This window comes from Caretta caretta, chromosome 15 (genome assembly GCF_965140235.1).
Source record: "Caretta caretta isolate rCarCar2 chromosome 15, rCarCar1.hap1, whole genome shotgun sequence".
In the NCBI taxonomy this organism is placed as follows: Eukaryota; Metazoa; Chordata; order Testudines; family Cheloniidae; genus Caretta; species Caretta caretta.
Genome location: NC_134220.1, coordinates 6,248,094 through 6,264,183, shown reverse-complemented (window position 1 = coordinate 6,264,183; position 16,090 = coordinate 6,248,094). Strand labels below are relative to the sequence as shown.

At 55.0% G+C, this 16,090-nt stretch overlaps 1 protein-coding gene across 1 annotated transcript; it reads right to left on the bottom strand.

Annotated features, from left to right (window-relative positions):
• Positions 1-1,561: 1,561 nt before the first annotated feature.
• Positions 1,562-15,571, bottom strand: PLBD2 (phospholipase B domain containing 2). The gene is made up of 12 exons (XM_048821087.2): positions 15,178-15,571; positions 10,350-10,443; positions 9,682-9,837; positions 8,866-8,966; positions 7,301-7,515; positions 6,811-6,905; positions 6,283-6,443; positions 4,969-5,064; positions 4,241-4,312; positions 3,346-3,498; positions 2,211-2,373; positions 1,562-1,875 (listed from the first exon to the last, which is right to left on the bottom strand). The coding sequence occupies exons 1-12, from the start codon at positions 15,399-15,401 to the stop codon at positions 1,708-1,710; spliced, it is 1,698 nt and encodes a 565-aa protein (XP_048677044.2). The 5' UTR covers positions 15,402-15,571; the 3' UTR covers positions 1,562-1,707.
• Positions 15,572-16,090: the final 519 nt, after the last annotated feature.

Sequence of the window (16,090 nt, the reverse complement as noted above, 5' to 3'; positions counted from 1 at the left end):
TATTCAGGGACTTCCTCATGCTCACGCCAGAGAGGGCTGGGGGGGTTGTGATGGTGTGAGGAAGGTGTAGCAGACAGAAGCGAGGAGCCCTTGCTGCGAGCTGGAAAAGCGACCTCACGGGAGATCTTCTGCGCCCCATACACGAGCTCAGCCAGACATTAAGGGCCTGGAGCAGGAATCCTGGGGTGAAGTTCTCCAGCCCGTGCAATACAAGGTCAGGCTGGATGGCCAGAATGGTCCCTTTGGGCCTTACCAATCTAGGAGTCTTCACGCCAGCTGAAGCCCCAACCCGCCTCTTCTCAGCGCGAGATCCAGGCAAGAAACAACTCAGCGAGTTTTATTACTAAAACCAAGCCAAACAGCTCTTTTAATCTCATTTGCACATGAGCCCAGAACTCCTGAGTTTGCACTGGGGCCACAGAACAAGCCCTGTGCTGCAGTTCCACTTGAGGCCAGCTGGCAGCTAAGCCAAGGGGGTGAGAACACCTCCGCTCAGGGAGCCAGGGGCATCTGCAGCATCTGAGCCTGGCTTTAAGCCTTCCTTGTCGTCACTTTTCAAGGGGAGTGAGGTCTGCCCTGGTGGCCTCCAGACTAACCCTGCTCCATTTCCCTTTAACAGGCAAAAACTCTCACATGCACAAGCCACATGCCCGTGGCACCCTGTGGGTCCAGGCCTCAGGAGGCAGCACGTACAACAGGCACAAAAGCAGAAAGATTTCAGGTTGAGGCCGCACCCTGCGTGCAGCCTGCGGGGCTTTTCCTTTGGGATAGAGGCAGCAAAGCAAGGGGCAAGGGCATCACCTGTGGCTCAGGTGCATCACACAGCAGTGGAAGATTCAAAGGCAGCACGGGTTGTCACCCCCAGGCACTGGAGTGCAGTGCAGAGAGATGCAGCGAAGGAGGGGGCACTTTGCCAGGGATCTTCCTGGGGCTGCCAGACACCAGCTGGGACGACGCACCCCCAAGGTCCAGCACTGAGGGTTAGGGGATGGAGAGGCAAACCTGCCTCTGTGCATTACCTTCAGCGGTGATAGCTCCGACTCCACTACAGAGAACGACAGTGCTCCTTCCTGTGGGTCACCACCTCGGTGACCAGCACAGGAGTTGGCAGCCCGGGGGGGGTCCAGCTTCACCCTCCCAGCAGGCAGCTCCTCCTTGCGGTGGGACCTGGTGGCAGCTCTGGTCTTCGGAGGCGGGAGTAACAGTAACCGAACAACCAGCGGGGCAGGAAAGGAGGGGAGCTGGGGGGCAGGAGAAGAGGCTGGGGTTCCCCTAGCTTCTGGGGAGCATCACAGTTTGTTCAGAGGGTGAGAAGCCAGTTTGCAAGCTAGATAATGCAGCAAAATGACAAGCTACGTCCAGTGGGCCAAACCAAGGTCTGGCAGAAGCAGGTGCAATGGCCATCGGCTTCACTGAGCTCCAGCCACTTACGACAGGGCTAAATTTTAGTAGCTGCACTGTACTCAAAATCATCATGCTGCCCCCTCTGTCATTTCACCCCCATCCCAGGTATCCCCTCTGTTCCCCGTGAAAAGAGATACATTCTTCCCTTATTTCTCAGGGGAACTGCTGCTGGGGATGGAGCAGCCCCACAGGGGATAGACCAGAGTCCAGACTATACGGAGACAGAGAGGGAGATGAGACACACCATCAGCACCCCTGCCCCAACTCATTCGACCACATGAGCCAGGGGATCCAGTCTCCACTTCAGTCCCACCAGATCTTGATGGGGGGGAACTTCCAGAGGTCGGGGTGCCCCATGTGAAGCAGGTTGCTGTAGGGAGAGGTGCTCCACTGAAAAGGGGGGACATCGTCCCAGGTGGGCCCGCAGGCGGCAATCAGGCTGTAGCCCTTGGCCATCACATAGGATGTGATCTAGGGAGAGAAAACCCAGCATCTGACGATTTCCGCAGACTCAGCGGGAGCATCTCTGGCACAGGTCCTGCCAGATGGCCTCCGGGGGACAAGACAGGCAGAAACACTTGAGCTGGGCTGAGTCCACGAAGCTGGAGCGCACACACATATATAGATTATAATGCCACGCCCCCAGACCTAAGTTGTCAGCAGCAGGGATCAAACCGACAACCTCTGGATCCACCGTCAGAGCAGCTCTTCTGGATCTGTTAGCCAAAGCTGCAGCAGGCTTCCCCCCTGCAGGAGCGTGCGCTCACCCATCAGATTCGCCCATCACCTCCCCCTGCGGCCCTCACCTTCATATCCGTGCCTCCGTGCGACCGCTGGCGCAGTGCGGCAAAGGGGTAGGTCCCGTTGGCAGGGTTCAGATCGGACCTGGCGGCGATGGCGTTTTCGGCGTTCTGGGGCGGGTCGCAGCCCTGGCACCGGGACAGTGGGTCCTTCAGGAAGTCGTTGAACCTGAGAAGCAGCACGAACACGTTCAACAGAAGCAGCCCCAAGGGGTGAGGAGCTGGGCCCCACCTGGTGTACGCCTGGATGAGCCACTGGGGCAGCTCTGCACTGGAAGGGAGGGGGAAGACCCTAGGCTGGGTTTGAACCAGGGATGGAGGGGAGCTATTCTGCTCTGTCTAGGCTCTTACTCCAGGCTCGTCACTGTAGCAGCTGCCCTCAGAGCCTGACCAAAAAGCCAGCATTGTCAGGACAGAGTCTCATTACCTTCAGTGAGCATTGGATCAGGCTCCTGGAGCTATGGAGGTGGGATCTAACCTCAGCCCTCGCTCGTGCCGAGGTTAGATCTTGCTGGATTAGGGGGCAGAGGGAAGCGGAGATTGTGGTCAGGGGCGATCTGGCGATCAGCCCCAGGGGAGGGAAGCGCTGAGAATTTAGCCTGGTAACTAGAGACAATCCTCAGGAAACCCTCAGGATCCGAACATCTCCACGCTGAAGGGTGCTCCTGATCTGGCTTTTTGAGGCCACCTCTCTGTGTAACTGCACCTGCCCCAGCTGTCCCCCAGCCTGACCAAGAGGACGGCTGGCTCCATCCAGACAATAGCCATAGTGCCTCATCATGCCATGGCACCATCACTGCCGTGACACCACACGTTGTCGAGACGCAGTGACAGCGCATCAGCTCCAAGGATGCTCCAGGACCCACAGTTAGCATTCCAAACATGCACAGCTGCCTTGTCGACATCAGGATAAGGGGCAACCCTACAATAACAGAGCCCTTAACACTCTCCCTCTGCCCCCACGCAAACACACAGCTTGACTCCCCGATCTGTGCCGGTCTCCCTCGCACACCTTTTCCCAGGCCAAGGTGCCGGAGGGCGTGGAGCACTTGTGTTTTGAGGTCCGCTCTTCCTACGAGTGATACAGCCCTCCCGGGACTAGACGTCGCTAAGCTCCCTCTCCACACAGAGAAGCCCTCACCTCATGAGCTGGATCATGGAGTCCATGTCTTGGACGAGCGTCTGATTGCGCCTGAAGATCTGGGCCCGGGGGCTTTTGTCGTAGGTGAACCAGTCGCCGTATTTCTTCACCAGCTCCAGCTGGCCACTGGCATTGAAGATCTGCTCAAAGTACCTGGGGATGTGGGGGAGGGAGTAACACACAGGTTGAGCAGAGACCCCTCCTGCCTTTGTACATGTGCCTCAAGGAATCCCACCCCCACCCCAGAGAGGCCGGGCCAGGTGCCAAAGGGATGGGGGAAGGTAATGGATGGCTTGGTGGTTAGGAGCACTTGCCTCAGACTTGGAGGTTCAGCTCCCTGCTCTGTCCCAGACCTCCAGTGTGACTGGAGGCAAGTCACTTAGCCTCTCTGTGCCTCGGTTTCCCACCTATAGAAGGGGGATAACAGCCCTACCCTGCCTCAGGGGGGTCGTGAGGAGAAATCACAGGCGGTAAAGCGCTCCGAGACCCACTCAGCAAGATGTTATTAGAACAGCCTATCAGGGCAAGGCCCTTTCTAAAGGGGAATTTCCACCTGGTTCTCACCCAGCTGCCAAGCCCACTCCATGCCAACCCCAGCCAGCAATTAAAGGCGGAGTCCCTCTTAACAGCTGAATGCTGCCCCCTTCTGGAACCAGGCAGCACAGCTCCCTAAGAGCACATCACTCCCAGCCCCAGCTGGCTGGGGGGCAGAGGAGAATGCTCCTCATAAGCCCAACGGGGTTTGGATCAGGCCCTCACTGTGGTTGGAAGACCACCCCACAGTGGGCAAGACGGCACCAGGGGTTGGGTGCCTGTTCACCCAGCTGACCCCCCCCGCAGAGTAAGATGCCCGAAGCTAAGGGGCTGGAATGGAGAGAGAGGAGAACCTCCTTACGGCACATTGTAACTGGCCCAGTACCCCTTCTGGTACAGCTCCTCTGTTTTGTCAGCCACGACCACCAGCCCCCTGAGAGAGAGAGAGAGAGCGCGCGGGCATGAGAGACCGGAACACAAACGGGAAGCAGATTGCATGCTGGGAAAGCAGGAGTGCGGCCTCCATCTTGGATAACCAAAAAGCCAGACAATCAGGGGGCCAGATCCAATGAGCAGCTGCCCCAAGCACAGGCAGCCAGCTGGCTCCCCCAAGGTCCTCTGGCTCAGCAGGGCTTCCGTGTTTGATTCATAGATACTAAGGTCAGAAGGGACCATTATGATCATTTAGTCTGACCACCTGCACAACGCAGGCCACAGAATTTCACCCACCCACTCAGTGCCTAGAACGATTGAACCACAACCCTGCAGGGGAGCCCAGTCAGGGGCAGCCAGACCTCCATCAAACCCTGCCACCCCTCTATCCAGGCGACAGCCTCAGCATTAAAGACAAGGAATGTGACCTCGTCTCAGAGCAACAGGGGAGTCTCAGCCAGTCAAGGCTGTGCTGTAAACACAAGTGTCACAGCTAAACCCAGAGCGGGGGCAACAGACTCCATATCAGCGGGTGGAGCTGTAACAAACCCGGCATCATCTTATCGCTCTCCAGAGCCCATGAGGAGGCCTGGGAGAAGGAGTGAGTTCACAGCTCGATAACATTACAGCTGGATGTTCCCTTTTGAAGGCACTTACGGGATCTGCTCCAGCACCGTGAGCACCCCCTGCTGGAGGCCAGCTTTGCCTGGCAGGAAGGTGTTATAATCTACAATCATCCACTGGTTGTTGTACCTGGACAAGAGACGAGAGGGGAAGCGTTTGGAGTTCAGTGCCCTCGCACCATGGTAGTAAATGTCAAGTAATTGTCCTGGTGTACTTACGCTGCCACCACGTGGCTACTCAAGGTAACTATACTCTTTGGTGTGTGATTTCCTTACTGTTAATAAATGTACACAGTCAACCTGTGGACCTTGTTGCCAGGGTGTGTTGTGAAGGCTCAAAGTACAACTGGGTTCAAAAAAGAATCAGATAAGTTCATGGAGGATAGATCCATCAATGGCTGTTAGCCAAGACGGTGAAGGGCGCATCCCCTTGCTCTGGCTGTCCCTAAACCTCAGACTGCCAGAAGCTGGGACTGGATGACAGTCGATCACTCAATAATTGTCCTGTTCTGTTCATTCCCTCTGAAGCACCTGGGACTGGCCACAGTCAGGGACAGGATACTGGGCTAGATGGACCATTGGTCTGGCCCAGAATGGCCATTGTTATGCTCCGGTTTGAAGGATCTCTGTGTGGCTACAGTGTAGGCAACTCTCACGTGACTGCAGTGGACAAACTGACACCAAAGTGAGGATCAAAACTGAACACAGGTCAAGGTTTCAAACAAAGATTCCCTCCTACTCTGGAATTTTCACTCATTCGCCCCCACTTCTCATCCCCTCGCCATGTCAGGTCCGGACATCATTTGGGGCTGGTTTCAGAACAAACTGCAGAGACGTCAGAAGTTGTTCCATAAGCAATGCCTGCAGGTGGCTCTGAGAGCCAAGCAAACTTCCCTGTGGCAGGAGCAATGGACGCAGTTATTGTTACAAATCCATGGTGACTAGGACCTCCCGACTGTCCCTGGACCACCTCACAGAGCCCGAGTTTCAAAGCAACAACAGAGATGGAACTCGGGTCCTCCTCCTTCAAAACCAGAAGCCGCTTCTGTCTGTATAAGAGGAGAGACTCCCTAAACTTTGCTGCTTGGTCTCAGTGCCACTGACATCATGCAATGTGACAAAACACAACACATTAACTAACATGCGACACCACATGGCCAAAGCATGTCACAAGGTCACGTGATGTCCCATGATATTGTGCCATCACCACAGAGTGCCTTGTGCAATAACTGGACGTCAGAGACAGGTTAGATCTTCCTGCTTGACTGAACTCACCCATCCCATCGCTGCCAAAGGGAGGGGAGAGGGGGACACAAAGGACAGTCTGGATGACTGCTAGTTGACTTACGTGCCACTGTTGAACTGCTGGAAGATGGCAGCCCACTCAGCCCCGCTCCTGGCTAGCCGGTTTGCCACTATATTTCTCAGCCACTCCAGGACACTCCCTTCCGGATGGATGTACTTCCACAAGGCAGCATTGCTGTTCCCAATGGTAGTTTCCAAAGTCACCTGCAGGGTACAGAGTCATAAGCAAATCCAGGTAAGGGTGCGTGTGACCTAACAGAGGCCAGACCTGGGCTCCTGGCAATGGTGCAGGAGAGTGACATAAGCAGAACTGGAGGGGCAACCTGCCCCATTGCCCACGTGAAGAGTGCAGTAGTAGAGCAGTACATAGGCAGAAGAAGATTTGGGTTCTGCACGGAGATGATAGGATTCCTGGTGTAGACAGTGACCCAGGGCCCTGCTGCATACAACCACCTTGAATCCCAAAGCAGCAATGGGAGAGGAGACTCAACCCCTGGCTGGCAGAACCCAGGGACAACTAGAACATGGGGGAGGGAGGCAGGGGAGGAGGATCCAGGCAGCAGCTGCTCACCAAGCCACTGCTCAAGATGTAGAAGTCGTCTCCTGAGAAGATGGTGCCGGGATAGGACGAGAATGTCTGGATGTGCCCCGAGATCATGTCGTCACCTGGGGAAGCAAATGGCAGGGAGCCATCGGCGTGCAGTCGCCACACCCCATCACCTCCAGAGATGGGCCCTGCCAGCTTCCCACAGCAAACTCCACCCCAGGAGTGGCAGCAAGATCCAGCGGCAGGGGGAGCAGGACCCCTCTCTCTTTGCATAAGGAGCAGGGAAGCTTACACACCATCTTAGTGGGCTCTGGAAGCTCCAGTCTGGTGGCTACCTCTCTTGCCCTTCCCATGGGACAGCCAATCCCGCTTCCTGGGAGGCACATACATGCTTACTGCTGCTGTCTTATCACCCCCTCATCCTGCCCTCCCTCCTCCTGCCCCGGGCTAAGGAGCACCGATCCTGGCAACAGCCCACACAGCTATCTCCCAGGCCCCCGCCCGCATTACGCACTGTGGGCTGAGGTCCGGAAGGGCAGCATGTATTTCTTGATGATGCGCAGCATGGACTGGTAAGTATTCCAGGTGTCATGGGAGACCAAGAGCTCCTGGTTCCCCGGCAGCAGTTTGATGAGCGCGGAGCAAGACCCTGAGCCCAGTGTGTGCTTCCTTTCCGTTCTGTTCAAGGCTGATTCCAGGTCCTCCAGGTCCCCACCCAGCTGGAACAAGCTGGAGGGGGGAAACAGAGACACATGGGCTCATAACAATCCCAGGCAGCTTAGACGGAGGCCCCTGGATTTGCCAAAGCAGAGCAGACCCTCGGGCCACCTACCCTCACCTTGGCTGGAATCCTGCTATTGGTTACCTCAGCTATGCCCACTCCCCAGGCTGGAGGAAGCAGGAAACTCTACCCTCCTGATCCTGGCCATTTGCATGTGATGGCCGTAATGATCCCTTCTTTGTCCCCACAGGTTCTCCCTGCAGCCAGGACTCCCTTATCTGACCATGGATAAGCTGCAAGCCTAGTGACTGTCATAAAACTGCAGCCTGACGCAACTGCAGACACAGGGCATGGGGGGCAGAACTTCCAACCTTCGGCTTCAGTGACTCAGGCCTTGCCTCAGCCTCAGGGGCTAATGAAACAGTACGCTGTTAGAGACCAAGGCTGGAGCATATATGTATTTGGGAGCAATCTGCCCTGCTGTGTGGGTATAAATGCATTGTGGGTAGGAAGGGCTAAGAGGGTCCGGGCAGAGGTACTCTAAAGAGCTGCTGGACTGCATTATATTTTAATTAAAACGGGAGGTCCTCTCCATGCTGGGGAGTCGGCCCAAAGAAGTCACCAAAGCATCATGCTAACATTAACAAGCTGTTCTCAGCACCTTGGGAGGAGGCAACTCCTCTCCCTGGTTTACAGATGGGGAAACTGAGGCATGGAGACAGGTTGACCAGGAGGGGCCTGCTTTCAGAACCCAGCACGCAATATGTGAGGCAGTAGCAAATCTGGCCTCACGCTTCTTCAGCAACCTTGGATCTGCAGGGCCAACAAGAGCCAGGGCACACTGGGGGGGTCAGCAAGCTAAGCAGATGGGGGCTGGGGGTTCTGCAGAGACAGGGGGTACAGCAACAAGTCACCATATCCAACCAGGACGCTGTATTTTAAAGATCATGTGGTGGGGAAGCTATCTAGAGCTCAGAGCAGAAGCACGGAGTCAGAGCTCCTGGTTCTACTGCCAGTGCTGTTGCCGACTCACTAGATGACCAAATTACAGCACCTTTCTGTGCCTCAGTTTCCCTCTGTAAAATGCAGGTAATAATGGGTCCCTAAAACCTACAGCGTCCCTTTGCTGCATGCCTATGGGATGCAGCCCCAGCTCCTCCCTACAGCCACCAGTGAACTGCAGCTGCTGAGCACGTACCAGGCCAACACCCATCTGCTTCCCCCAGCCCCACTGTGCTGGACCTGCCCCATTCACTCCACCCCATCTCTCCAGTTCCCCTTTGCTCCTGCCATCAGCCAGGACCGCCAGGGTTAAGTCCAATCACCCAGCTCCCACCCTCATGCCCAAAGGGACTTACAGGAAGCCAAACGGGGCAACTGAGAACCGTCCAGTCGGGAAAGCCACTCGCCCGTTATAACCATCCTCCAGGCCCTTGAGCTGCAGCAGAGCCAGACGCACCTGTCGGTGGAGGGACAGGCACATGGTGAGGCCCCCCATGCACAGGCACTGGCGAGCAGGCCAGGGTCTGAGATCTCACCCCACATGGTGTGACTTATCAACTGTTGGAAATGGCCAACTGTGCACCTTGACTGCATTGGCCTCATTAGCACTACAAAAGTAATCTTCCCTCTCTTGATATTCACCCCTTATTGTCAACTGTTGAGAATAGGCCACTTCCACCTCAATTGAATTGGCCTCATTAGCACTGACCCCCCCACTTGGTAAGGCAACCCCCATCTTTTCATGTGCTATGTGTATATACTGCTTACTGTATTTTTCACTCCATGCATCTGATGAAGTGGGTTTTAGCCCACGAAAGCACATGCTCAAATAAATTTGTTAGTCTCTAAGGTACCACAAGGACTCCTAGTTGTTTTTGCTCATACACACTAACACAGCTACCACTCCAAAACCTGGACCAAGCGAGTGAGAACTCAGCGACAGATCAGGCTCTCTATGGCTTGCCCCCAAATCCATCCTCATGCACATACAGAGCTACCCAGACCATGCTGCCCAGACAAGGTCCTGTAGGAGCGGAACTGAAGCTCCAAAGATGAAAGTTACAAAAGACGGATCTACTCACCCCAGCTGGAATTTGGCCAGGACTCCTGGGTTAACTTAACCAGCACACCATATATACGCAAGGCACTGCCGCCTAGCAGCACACACCCACCTGGTACCAGTACTCCAGATCTCCTTTCTCCATTTGCTCCTCCATCCAGGCCAGGTTGGTCTCAATGTAGCTCTTCAGCTTCTCGCAGTAGACAGTCTGGTATTTAAAGGGGCCGCAATAGCCCACCATGGTGTTCATCCAGTGCATGTAGATGAGCTGGAGGAAGAAGGGGGCACAGTGTAACAATGGGACAGGCCAATCTGAAGACCCAGCCTGCTCACCCCTTTCTATCCACTTAATGTCCTCGAGCGAGGGGCTGGTTCTCCATCACCTCTGGGTAAAGTCAGGCTTTCCTCGCTAAGGCATCTCCGATTGGATGGCTGGAGAGCTAGGGACAAGCCGAACGGGGTGGGAGCGCAGATAGGCAACCCCAGTCACCCTGTGTTTCCACAGGCTTCAGTCTAGGCCAAGCTTAGCTCATAAGTGAAATGAGCTTGAGAATCTCAGCCTCACCTCCACTGGGCACAAGTGAGCCATTAACGTGCAGCACCACTGATCGGAGAGGCCCAGGAATGGACTAAACTGAGCCTGAGTCTAGATTGAGGTCCAGTGGCATAGCAGGGTGGGGGGAGCCTAGGACTGGGACACAAGGGGGCTCTGCAGACCAACTCTAGCAGAGCTCCAGGATCTGCGGGTCTGACTGTCCCCTGCCATGCACCAGCATTTACCTGCTCAGACACAGTGGCTTCGGCCAGTCCCGCAGCATAGGCCTGCAGGCTGTCATTGTACTTCTCGCTGGTGGCCAACTCCAGGAAGGACCACCTGCACCAAGCAAAGAGGACACTGAACGAACAGGGGAAAGATCACACACAATGGAAAGTCCCCATGCGGCCCATGGCAATGCACTCCCTCCACCCAGGCTCCCTGGGGGCTGTGTTTGTATGTTACTTTATCTGAAGCGTCCTTCAGATAAAGGCTCCAGTCAGACAAAGCAAACTACTCTCTGGGCCTCTCTGTTTGCTGTCTGGAGCTGCTCCCAAGAATCCCTGTGCCACCACACAGCTGGGGCTAAAGACACCCTGGAGCCAGGGGAGGTGCTTACCAGGGTCTTTCTCCATAAGGGGGACATCAAGGGGAAACAGAAGAGGATGGGGGACCAGACAAGCTTCTGCTCTCCCTTAAAGGATCTGCACAACCATTGTCCCTTACATAGGTACTGGCGTTACCATGGCATCCAGCACTGCAGGGTCTTCCACACACAGTACTCTGCACTTAGAATCGTCAAATATTAGGGTTGGAAGGGACACAAACCTTTGCTAATTCAACCCCTCCCCCCAAGATTAGCAGTGGACAGAGGTTGTCTATTCTGGGGGGGGGGCTCCACAGGGGCCAGCGGAGATACAAGGGGGCAGGGCCTTTGGCAGCTGGCTCAGGGCCATCTGTCTCATAGGTACCCCTTTGCGGCACAGTTCTCCAGTCCCCGGATAGGTCACGGGTGGATCAGCCTCTGACAGCAAATGAAACCCACCAGGCAGCAGCACCTGGGACGTTCAGTACCCACAGAGCTACTGGGTCACTTTGGAGAGCGGACAGCAGCTCCCACCCCCCGCCCAAAGCTCATTCGATCACTTTGGAGCCTCCTGCCTCTCAGCCCGGCCTACAGAACAGGGCCAGGAGCTCAAGCCCCAGAGTCAGCCCTGCTGAGATCAGTAAGCAATACTGAAGGTCAGTGCAGGAGGGAGTCAGCAACTCCGATTGGCTCAGGCAGACAGATATTCACACCAAGATAATGCACTGCTCCACTGCGGCTGGCTAACGGGCCCCGCCCAATGGAGAGTGACTTATAAAAGAAACAGCACTGGTGCCAGCTGGACTGCCCTGGAGACAGAGGGCCCCTAGGACAGGTGCCGCAGGGGCACTGGCGCTGTGAGCTTCCCCTACTGGTGGGGGAGTCAACCCTAAATGGGATTCCACTTGGTAATCAGCAGGATCCCATTATTGGTGACTCGATAGCACAATACTCATCCAGGCCTTACTGGTGCTAAGTATTTCCGAGTGCTAGGCGCACCTTAACCCCTCCAGTATTAGGTATACAGAAGAGGCTTGACCAAGGTCACACAGCAAATCAGACCTGAATGCCACACCCCTGCCAGAACCAGCATCCAAACTTCCTTCTTCCAACTGACCTAGGTACATCACCATTACATCTAAACACAGCAGAGTGGCTGCTGCTGGGAGACAGCGGTCACTGCATGCTGCAGACAGTTCCAGAGGGAGCAACAAATGCAGTACTGCCAACTCCAACAACACTGGGTGCTCTTCATAAAGCCCAAGCTCCTGGAGTCACGTGATCACGAGAGTCTCCGCTTTATTTTATTTATTTATTTTAAAAGGTAAGTTTCCAGGCCTCACAGTTGCAGAGAAAAGCTTGAAAATGTGACAGCCTCAGGGCTACGACACCAGAAGACAAATAAAAAGAACCCTAAAGTTATTTTTTGTTATTATTATTTTTAAATCTCATGATTTTTATGCCACTCGTGATTTTTGGAGGGTTTAACATGACTTCTGAATACCTGGGATTAGCAACAGGGACTGTTCTCTCATCTAAAGAGACTGTGTTTATTGCTTTGCTTAAACCTGAAATAAGACAGCTCAGCCGAGGCACAGCGGGATTGCTCTTTACCTGCGCATGGTGAAGCATCACAACTATTTCTACTACACGGGGTGAAGGAAAATGCCACCAATGACAGGCTTGGGGTGGGCTAGTGAAATGCAGGTATTTATTGCTCTCTGGGCCAGTTTTTGACCTGGGAGAGGGAACTGCCCAACATGTCCAGCCTAACCCAGAAGATGAGAAGTAGCCTCTTGCCTCCGTAACCGTGCTAATTGCACTGAAGGGGCATTTATTGTCTGCAGCCTGCTGCTTTGCTAGACCCACACTGTGACTCTGCTCAGCTAGTTGATGTCCCATAATGCACTTCAGACAAACACCCGTGGCTAATTAGTGATGCTCACTCAAAACCTGCCAGGCGCTGGAATGACAGAGGTTCCCTAGTAGCAGCTGTGTTAGTCTGTATCCGCAAAAAGAACAGGAGTGCTTGTGGCACCTTAGAGACTAACATTTATTTGAGCATGAGCTTTCGTGAGCTACAGCTGAATGCATCTGATGAAGTGAGCTGTAGCTCACGAAAGCTTATGCTCAAATAAATGTGTTAGTCTCTAAGGTGCCACAAGCGCTCCTGTTCTTTTTTTTTTAAGAGGTTCCCTGAATAAGAGGCACTACGCAGCAACAGGGGTCTGATACTAGCATAAGCAGAACCAGAGTTTTAAGAGCAATGATTGTACCAAAAAGGCGGCTGCTTCTTTCCTGTACTCAGTTATTTCAAATTGAGGAGAAAAGCTGAAGCAGCTTCAGTTTCAAAATAATCATCATGGCAATATAGTTATATATCTTTACCCCATCCCCTTTCAGACTCTTATTCCAGACCAGTGGCTCTTAACCTTTCCAGACGACTGTACCCCTTTCAGGAGTCTGATTGGTCTTGCAGACCCCCATGTTTCACCTCACTAAAAAGCTACTTCCCTTCAAAACTGGGCATAAAAATACAGAAGTGTCGCAGCACACTATTACTGAGAAATTACTGACGGTCTCATATTTACCATAGTATAAAATAAACCACTTGGACTATAAATATTGTACTTACATTTGGGTATAGTACATAGAGCAGTATAAACAAGTCGTCGTCCGTATTAAATTTTAGTTTGTACTGACTTCACTAGTGCTTTTTATGTAGCCTGTTGTACAACCAGGCAAATCTCTACACGAGTTGATGTGCCCCCTGGAAGACCTCTGCGTAGCCCCAGGAGTACACGTACCCCTGGTTGAGAAGCACTGTTCTAGATCATAAGCTCTTCAGGGCATGGGCTGTTGCTTAACATGTGCTTGTACAGCACCTGGCACAGTGGGGCTCCAGGTGTTGGGCAGCAGCATAAAGCTTTAAGACAGGCTCAATCCTAAGTGGAGCCTCTTGATGCTAGGGCAAGGGGAGTAATAATGTCCAAAACACAAGGAGGAAGAGCCACTCGACAGTGTCCCTTTCACAAGCAACGCAGAGGGATGTGCACACCCCCATCTAAGCATGCATGTGGATGGAAAGTGCCCGCAAGGCCTTACCCACACCGCAGCTGGCAGGATCCTTCCTACTGCAGGTAGACAGTGCCGTTCGTTCTGCTCCAGCCAGTGCACTGAAGGTAGCAGTGTGGCACTGGAGGCAGCTTGGACTAGCGGAGCGAGAATGCACTGCAAGGGTCGCAAGGGATCCAGGCACTGTATTTGGGCGGCTAGCCAAAGCCACCGCCTGCGCCACTCCAGCCACACTGCAATTGCTAGCTCATTTGCTCCAGCGCAGCGAGGGCCCGCATCTACCTACACTGGAAAGCACCATCCCAGCTACTATCCCTATGAGGAGAGGCTGAGGGAACTGGGATTGTTTAGTCTGCGGAAGAGAAGAATGAGGGGGGATTTGATAGCTGCTTTCAACTATCTGAAAGGGGGTTCCAAAGAGGATGGCTCTAGACTATTCTCAGTGGTAGCAGATGACAGAACAAGGAGTAATGGTCTCAAGTTGCAGTGGGGGAGATTTAGGATGGATATTAGGAAAAACTTTTTCACTAGGAGGGTGGTGAAACACTGGAATGCGTTACCTAGGGAGGTGGTGGAATCTCCTTCCTTAGACGTTTTTAAGGTCAGGCTTGACATAGCCCTGGCTGGGATGATTTAATTGGGGATTGGTCCTGCTTTGAGCAGGGGGTTGGACTAGATGACCTCCTGAGGTCCCTTCCAACCCTGATTTTTCATGATTCTATACGAGGTAGACATACAGAAAGTGATCTCAAGGGTGAAACTGCACGGATGCTAGACACACCGCATTACTCCCCCTTTAACAGCAAGAGGGGATTTCTCCTCCGCCAGCAATTTGCAAAGGGTTTTGCAACAAGTGGAATGCAATAACCGCAATGGAAAATGAAATCATATGCGTGTGGGGCCATCGAGACTGGAACAAAAGGCCCTGGCTACCGGACTGCAGGAAGGTGGCGCAAACACGCCTGATGCTGCAGAAGCGGCAGAAATGGCATGAGCCCCTGGTTAGGGGCACTCCAGCGTCACTGAATAGCAGAAGTGAAAGGGTGAGGAGAAAAGATACAGTTAGATCTTGTTGACAGATGTTTTTGTGAGTACAGGGCGGGGCGGGGGGGGGGAGATGGAAGAGGGCCAGAGAAACCAGCCAAGACAGCCCCTGAGCAGAAACTCACCCAGGCAGGGCAGCTCCAGGACCCGACCCTCGCGCCCTGCCGCACCCCAGTCTCGAGAGCGGCGAGGGAGCCCCCCACCCATCGACAATGGAGACCCCAACCCAGGCTCGCTCGCTCCCAGCAGCCGGGTCTGAGCTCGCCCGGCGTCCCCGGGATCCGCCGGATCGGGACTGGCCCGGCGCAGGATCGGGACCTAGTGTATATATACACCCCCCCCCAGCCCCCCACGCGGGGCCCCCCTACCCCGTGTCTTGGATCCGGTCGGTGAGGTTGGCCCAGGCGACGGCGGCGGGGTCCCAGCCCGGCACGATCCGCAGCTGGCCCGAGGCGGGGTCCAGCAGCACCGAGCTGCGGCGCGTCTCGGGCCCGGAGAGGGGCCGGGCGGGCGGCAGGAGGCCCAGGAGCAGCAGCAGAGCCAGGGGCGGGCGGGGGCGGGGGCGGCGGCGGGCGCTCATTGCCATTGCCATTGCCCCAGCCCCTGCTGCAGCCGCCGGCCTGCTCCGCCGCGCAGCTCTGCGGGAGCCGGGACGGGCGGCTGGGGCGGGGCTGGGGCGCCCCTCTTAAAGCCACCCGGCCCCTTAAGCGCGGCGCCTGGGGCGAGCGGGGGAGGAGCTGGCAGAGGCCCGGGAGCGGTAGACACCAGGCAGGGCTGGCCCCTGGGGATCGCCCGCCCACCGCTAAAGGACCCTCCCCCAGCCTAAGGGGAGGAGCCGCAAGGTCCGGATCTCAATTAACCGCTGGGGGCAGCTGAAGGTATAACAGGGACGGGAGTGCGGTCATGGGCTAAACAAAGGGAACCGGTCGGGGAAGCCCAGCAGAGAACCCCGGGCAGCGCCCGCTGCTCCTCGAAGGCGTCAAGGGAGGCAGCGGACGCTGCCCAGAGGAACTCCCCCCGGATTCGCGAGCAGATGGAGGATCGGGAATAGGCCCCACAGTCACAGGAGACCCCATTGGCCAACCTCCTCTCCCTGGTCTTGTAGATGGCCACTTTGGCCAGTGCTAGGAGTAGGTTGACGAGGAAGTCCCACAACTTTGTGGGGCCACGGATAGGGAGTGTGTAGATAAGGAGGTGAGGGGAAAAGTGCAGCCAAAAATGCAATAGGATATCTAAGAGGAGCCAGAATAGTCGCTGCAACCTGGCATACTCCAGATTCAC